Raw genomic sequence first — 8,008 nt, 5'->3', positions numbered from 1 at the left:
TGTTTGGCTGGAAACCACAGGAGTGAGTTCAGTTCCAGACCTGAAGGGTAACTAGTGGCCATAGTCTCAGGGGTCTCACCAGGCTCTATCAGACCAGCAAAACTGGGCTTTTTTTTTTTTTTTTTTAATGATTTTGAGTTGTGTTCCACATTGTTCTCCCAATCTATCCAGGATCACCCACATAGATCCTTCTCTGAGTGATTGACAGTGGTAGCTGGGCACCATCTAGTTCTTCTGGTCTCATAGTCATATAGGCTGAGGTTCTTTGTTCTAGATGAGAAGACTCATCATTGCATCTAGATGGTTGCATGCAAGCTTTTAAGATCCCTGTTGCTACTTGCCAAAGTACGATATGGAACAATGTTTTTGTTTAGTTGTTGTTGTTATGTGCTGTTGAGTCAGACCTGACTCATAGTGACCCCTCCTTGGGTTTCCGAGGCAGCATCACTACGGAAGTAGATTGCCTAACCTTCCTTCCGAGGAGTGGCTGGTGGCTTTGAATTGCCAGCCTCTTGGTTAGCAGTCAAGTGCCTTAGGCACTATGCTACCAGAGTGTGGTATGCCAATTGAGCTTGACATGACCATGGTCCCAAGCACACAGGTCCAACTGCTTGCTTTCCCTGCATGGATGGCTGTGGCCAAGAAGTGACTACAACCTTTTTGGTTAGGACTGATTTTGTTGGTACTTTATTATTATTATTAGTATTGTTATTTAATGACCTGTTTGATTTCTTATTTTGTTATGAGTATGTTCAGATTTTCTACTTCAGTCTGTGTTAGTTTAGATACACTAAATCTAAATCTTTAGGTGTGTTTCTAAAAATCTGTCCATTTCTTCTAGGTCTTGAAATTTGTTGGAGTATGGTTCTTAATTGCTGTTGTTGTTAGGTGTCATCGAGTCAGTGCTTACTCATAGCAGTGCCATGTACAACAGTACAAAAAACTGCCTGATCCTGCATCATCCTTGCAATTTATGCTATGCTTGAGCCCATTGTTGCAGTCATAGTGTCAATCCATCTTGTTGACGGTCTTTCCCTTTTTTGCTGACCCTCTACTTTACAGAGCATGATATCCTTCTCCAGGGAGTAGTACCTTATGACAACATGACTAATGTAGGTGAGACAGTTTGGCCACTCTCACTTTCAAGAAGCGTTCCAGGTATACTTCTTCTGTGATCGGTTTGTTCATTCTTCTGACAATCCATGGTATTTTCATTGTACTTCACCAGCATCACAATTCAAAGGCATCAACTCTTTTTTGGTCTTGATTATTCATTGTCCAGCTTTCACATGCTTATGAGGCAGTTGAAATAGATGGCTTGGGTTAGGTGCACCTTAGTGTTCAAAGTGACATCTTTGCTTCTTAACACTTCAAAGAGGTCTTTTGCCGCAGTTTTTCCCAGTGCAATACTACATCTGTTTTCTTGACTGCTGCTTCCATGGATGTTGATTGTGGATCCAAGTAAAATGAAATCCCTGACAACTTCAATATTTTTCTCCATTTATTGTGATGTTTCTTATTGGTCCAGTTGTGAGGATTTTTGTTTTCTTTATGTTGAGATGTAATCCATGCTGAAGACTGTAGTCTTTGATCTTCATCAGTAAGTGCTTCAAGTCATCTTCACTTTCAGCAAGCAGATTGTGTCCTCTGCATATTGCAGGTTGTTAATGAGTCTTCCTCCAATCCTGATACCACATTCTTCTTCATGTAGCCCAGTTTCTCTGATTACTTGCTCAGCATAAAGCTGAATAAGTATGGTGAAATGATACAACCTTGACACACACCCTTCCTAATATTAAACCATGCAGTATACCCTTGTTCTGCTTGAATAATATATCTATATCTAGGTTCTTCATGAGAACAGTTAAGTGTTCTGGAACTCCTATTCTTCATAATGTTATCCATAATAAGTTATGATCCACAATGTCAAACACCCTTGCACAGTCAATAAAACACAGGTAAACATCTTTCTTGTATTCTTTGCTTACAGCCAAGATCCTTCTAACATCAGCAATGATATCCCTCATGCTATGTCCTCTTCTAAATCTACCTTGTATTTCTGGAAATTCCCTGTCAATATACTGCTGCATCCATTTTTGAATTATCTTCAGCAAAATTTTACTTGGGTGTAATATTAATGATGTTGTTTAGTAATTTTTTCATATTGGATCTCTTTTTTTTGGAATGGGCAAAAATATCGATCTCTTCCAGTCAGTTGCCCAGGTAACTGTCTTCCAGATTTCTTGGCATAAACAAGTAAGTGCCTCCAGCACTGCATCGGCTTGTTGAAACATCTCAATGGATATTCCATCAGTTACTAGAGCCTTATTTTTTGCAATTTTTTTTCAGTGCAGCTTGGAATTCTTCCTTCAATACCATTGGTTCTTGATTATATACTACCTCCATAAATAGCTCTAGTACAGGGCTAGGCATGTGGTAGAAGGTCAGTGAGTCCTTGCTAAGAGAGGACTTCAGGGATTATGAATGTGTGATATCGGATTGGCCCTCCTCCCATCTACATTCCTATTGTTTGCTCTGAGTCAGGTTCATCTCAGAATCCATTTCATCATCCATGCAGCCACATTAATATATCTGACATTCTAATCTACAGACCATACCTATAACCAAGTATGAACTCCACAGCAACATCAAAGCTCAGATGTGCAGCTCATAAGGAAACATCAGAGTCCCCATGGCTTGGTACTCCCTGCCAACCCATCTGTGAGCAAATCTCATCCTTCTTTTATGGTTTTCATTGTGCCTACCTTGTGGTTGGGTGCACCCTCCCTCTTCCCTTCCTGCAGCTCTTCCCCCACTTCTGGGTGCAGGGGATGACAGACGTGGAAAGATACAAGCAAAGAAACCTATCAAAAGGCTCTGCATGTGGGTGCTCAAGCTGAGGACCAAAACCAGTTGCCCTCAAGTCAATTTTTACTTTTGGTGACATTATTGGTGTCAGAGTAGAAAGGTGCTCCACAGGATTTTAAGTGGCTTATTTTTTTGGAAGAAGTTTATCAGGTTTTTCATCTGAGGATGCTCTGGAGAGACTCAAACCTGAACGTTTCAATCAGCTGAACACTTTGACTGTACTCCCCAGGGACTCCCAAGGTGGTGGACACAGGTTCAAGATAATATCTTTCTCTTCTTGGAAAGATCTTGGGCTGGCCTCACAGTCTTCCCCTGGGCCTCAGTTTCCTCATCTGCTTAAGGGCAGATTGAGTTACAGAACCTCTACAAGCCCTTCCAGTGTGAACCCCTAGAGACATCCTTCTCCTGTTGCAGCCCCCCGCTCTCCCTTCCCAGGGTTAGGTCTGGGTGGAAGCAGCATTACCTATAAATTCCATGTTCCCCAGGTGGAGAATGGCTGCCAGCAGCTTGCTCAGGTCCCAGTTCTCAGAGTCAGAAAACATGAGGATCTTCATGGCTGAGCGGATGTGGGCATAGTACTTGGCATCACTGAGACCCTCACAGAAGCTGCAGTTCCCCTGCAAAACAGGGCATAGCAGCTTATTGGGGCCCTCCACATGGCCTCATGAGGCATATTCCAATGTCTTCCCCCAGACCAGCAACCCCTTTCACTGCTGTCTTTTACTCATCTTAGTTCTTATGCCATGAGCTAAGAGAATGCCACTGAAGACATTCCCTGCCTGTACATCCACTCTCCCATCCAGGATCAGTGAAGCAAGGCTGTTTCAGGGACTCGGCCAAAAGACCTTGATAAGTCATCCTTCATAAACTATGTGTGAACCCTACAGGGCAACATCAAGGCTCTAGCTCAGAAACTGTAAAAATTGTGGACACATGGTCATGCTCTGCTGCCAGCTCTGACCTGGGTGAACTTGATCAAGACATTTTGCTTTTCTGCACATCAGCGTTCCCATATCAAAACAGAGAGCATCATACCTACTGTTCACAGAAGTGATAAAGATTAGAGAGAGTCTTAGTAAACAGCCCACTGAGTGGCACAAAGCAGGCACATATAGATATTCATTACTGATTCACTTATTTCTCAGATATTTGGCCAGACCCACCACATACACAAAGTAGGGGCCCCAGCAGGCCAAAGAGAGGAGAATTAATAAGAAATTTTGAGCCAGAACCTAATACACCTTAGTGCCTAGGTCCTAGGGCTCAAAATGGGGATCAGGCTAGAATCTGAATGTGTTCCTTACTCAAGGATGACCAGAGCTGTGCCAGGCAGCTAGAGAAAGAGGGCCAGGGAAATTCCCTCAGAGAACCTGTGCTTTCAGGATGAAGAGATCCCTAATGCTGAGGCCATCCTCCACTGTGCCCCACTTTTTCCACCCCATATCCTAAAGCTTAACAAAAAGAAAGAGAAGCAAAGCCTGGCATGAGAATGGAAGTGCAAGTGAGAACCCATGAGATCTGCTTAGAATTGTCAGTTTTATCATAGTTTGTAGTGTGGACCTGTATCTAGCCTTTAACTGCCATGAGCCTCCATTTGTACTCCTTCTGATAGGATCAGTGACAACTGCCTTACCAAACTCTTGAAAATAGAGTAAGTTCAGTCATTAAAAAGTGCTTTTCAAGGGCCACTGTGTGCCAGGCCCTGTACTACTTGCTGGAAATTCCCAAGTGGAAATTCTTAAGTGTGTGCACCCAAGGGGACAGGTAAGCAACACATTGCTTCATCCAAGATGTCAATAATGAGACCACAGAATGGGAACAAGCTTACCCAGAAATGGGGATCACCTCCCAGGGGAAGGAACTAGGAACAGGGCAGTTTAGGCCAAGGACAATATGAGCAAGGCCACCAAGGAGGAGGCCCCAAGATGTCGGTACCTAGGCTGACAGAGGCAGGCTATACAGAGGTTGTAGTCAAGAGTTGAAGCAGAAGAGGTTGGCAAGTCAGATCATGAAGCCATGTCAAGAAGCTTAGATTTGTACCCTCCAAGCAATGGGAGTCACTGAAGAATTTTAACCAGAGACATTACACAGTCAGACCAGCAGTTTAGGAAGATAATTTTGGCTACATAGTAGAAGATAGATTAGAGGGTCAGAAAACTACTGCAACAGTCCAGGCAAGAGATGATGAAGGCCTTTGAGGTGTTGCACACAGAGGACAGGCATTGTATAGGAAAGATACTTGAGAGAGAGAACTCATCCATTCATTTGAACAGGGTGGCTATTTGTGCTACATTGTCCTAGGCAATGGAGCACAGCCAGGAACAATGACAAGACTTCCAGGAAGTTCTATTTTCAGGGACATCTATGAGGATGGGTGATCGACTATGAAAGTGAGGAGAGTTGAGGAGTGCAGATGACTCCCCAATGACACACTGGGGTGACATGAAGTCTTCAGCCTAGCAGGACAAAATGATTAAGTTTGTAGAGAAGGACAGTGGGTTCAGTTTGAGGCATAGAGGTAAAATTCAGTATCAGAAAATGAGGAGCACATCGAGAAGTGTAAATTTCTGTAATGTGATGCCAAAGACAGAAGTTAAGTGGGAATTTAGAGGCCTGGCAGGAGTTTGGGCTTTTCTGCAGAAGTATGCACAGGGTTTGAGAAGATACTTGTCTTTCTTCCTAAGCCTAGCCCACTTTCTCAATTTTTCACTGAGAGGAGAGGTGGGAAGGGAGTGTGGACAGGGTAGGCCTCACCATGGTCAAGTAGTGGTACTCAGAGGGCATTCCCAGGGACAGTAGCTTCTTCTCCTCAGCAGTCATCCCCATGAGCATGCAATAGAAGATGTGATAGTTCCGCTCTTCCTGGGCCTGGAGAGAGGCAATCCAGAGAGAAGGTTGTAAGCAATTCCCTAAGGCTATGGAGTCTTGGCACTGTTTCCCTGACCCCTGGCCCTCAGGACAAGTTCTCCCCAGCTGTTCCATGCCTCTGGCATTGACTCAAGGAAGGCTTGGCTGCCACCTTTATCATGGACTTCAAAGCCTGGCTCATCCCCACAGCTCAGAGCCAAAGGCTTCCTCTGTGGCTTCCACCTTCCTCTGTGGACTCACCCCATGCTATTTGTTCATTTGCATCTTATCTGCTCCTCACAGCCTGAAAGAGCCTGCACTCTGGTCATGTGTGAGTGAATTAAGGTTCTCTGATTCAGACTCCCGTGTGCTTTACAATCTGTCATAGAGTTTTCTTATTTTCTTTAGTAACTCACTAGAGATGTGATTCCCACAAAGTTATTTAAGCCTTTTATTTTTAAAAAACACAATTTATAAATTCATTCCTGGTGTAAATTCAAACATTCCTAAAGAATATAGTGATAGGACGTCTGGTAAGATGGAGGAATAGGCAGATAAGCGACACAGACCCTCTTCAACAAAGAAAAGAAAAAACAATTGACAGAGATACAGAAGATAATCCTGGAACCCTGAGCTTTGAAAGGAACTACACAGAAGTGAATTAGGCACCAATTAGTGGAAAAACCTGAATGAAAAGAGTGCATACAGAGACAGTCAGAGCTGCGGACTGTCAGCTACTCTGAGGAGACCAACAGCCTAAATACTTCCAAGTGGTGTTGGGACCTGAGAATTGACCTAAAGATCAGTCCCAGTCACCAAGGGCTGCAGGGACAATGGCTCTGGAGGCCTATGACTAGGAAGGGAAACAGCAAGGAGGGAGACAACCTGAGCTGTGGACTTTCTGCTGTCTGGAGAGTGCAGCCATTTTGATTATTTACGCATGGCATCTATTTTGGATATTTAAAGTGACCGAGGGCACAGTCATTTTGAATGTTTATAAGCAGTGGCCATTTTGGTTATTTAAAGTGACCGAGGGCACAGTCATTTTGAATGTTTATAAGTGGCAACCATTTTGGATTTTGAAGTGATAGCATTCTCATTTGGATACCAGGGACCTAACAAGTCCGTTTCTTTGCCAGGGTTGGCAAGGACATACAAGAGGCTGACAAAGGAAAGGAGACAGGTGGTGAGTGTATAAGTACTGTCAACTAGTGAATAGAGGAGCACAGCACAGTACCCTGCCTGTATAGATAACATACAAAGAAAACAAAAATTGTGGGCAAGTCACTCCAACATATAATCACCAAATAAATATAAACACAAAACCATCATAATGCCTCAGAGACAACAGAGCATTACAGTCCACACAAAGAAGCAAGATAAAGCAGGAGAAACAAGGGACCAGGATACAGACCCAAAACTCATCCCTGAGGAAGACACAGCATTGGAACTCCCTGATAAGGAATTCAAAAGAATTATATTTAGGAATCTTCAAAGGACTGAGAGACAGACCAAGGAAAACACAGAAAAAACCCTAGAAAAATTTTAGAAGAAAATACAAGAACAGAATGACAAAATAAATGAAAAATTAGAAATGATTCTAAATCTACAGGTAGAAATCCAGAAGATTAATACTAAATTGTCAGAAATAGATAACACATTGAAAGGGCAAAGGAGTACAATTGATGCAGTGGAAGACAGAATTAATGACATTGAAGACAAATACCTGAATACTTCCTTGGAAAGGGATCAATCAGAAAAAAGGTCAAAACAAAATGAAGAAAGCCTAAGGTTCGTGTGGGATACCATCAAAAGGAATAACCTATGTGTCATTGGAATTCCAGAACAGGAAGAGAATAATGAAATGACTGAGAAAATTGTCCAAGATTTGTTGGAGGAGAATTTCCCTGATATGGTGAAAGATGAGAATATATCCATCCAGGAAGTCCAGTGAACCCCAAACAGTATAGACCCCAAAAGAAAAACACCAAGACATATCATCACCAAACTCACCAAAACCAAAGACAAAGAAAGAATCATGAGAGCAGCACGGGAAAAACAAAAAGTTACCTACACGGGGCAGCCAATAAGACTAAGCTTGGATTTCTCGACAGAAACCATGCAGGTGAGAAGACAGTGGGATGGTATATATAAAATGCTGAAAGAAAAAATTTCCAACCAAGAATTATGTACCCAACAAAACTGTCCCTCAAATATGATGGTGAAATTAGGACATTTCCAGATAAGCAGAAATTAAGGGAATTTGTTAAAACCAGACCAACCTTACAAGAGA

General features: G+C 42.7%; 1 protein-coding gene across 1 annotated transcript in view; it reads right to left on the bottom strand.

Annotated features, from left to right (window-relative positions):
* Positions 1-8,008, bottom strand: part of MYO7B (myosin VIIB) — a 151,072-nt gene that overhangs the window by 127,409 nt on the left and 15,655 nt on the right. Inside the window, exons 7-8 of the mRNA XM_042783052.1 lie at positions 5,623-5,736; positions 3,332-3,485 (exon numbers count right to left, since the gene is read on the bottom strand). Coding sequence (XP_042638986.1) covers positions 3,332-3,485; positions 5,623-5,736 — 268 coding nt within the window. The remainder of the gene's footprint in view (positions 1-3,331; positions 3,486-5,622; positions 5,737-8,008) is intronic.

This window comes from Orycteropus afer, unplaced genomic scaffold (assembly GCF_000298275.1).
Source record: "Orycteropus afer afer isolate SDZICR_OR568_19922 unplaced genomic scaffold, OryAfe1.0 scaffold00612, whole genome shotgun sequence".
NCBI lineage: Eukaryota > Metazoa > Chordata > Mammalia > Tubulidentata > Orycteropodidae > Orycteropus > Orycteropus afer.
This window is presented reverse-complemented; position numbering and strand designations above follow the sequence as displayed.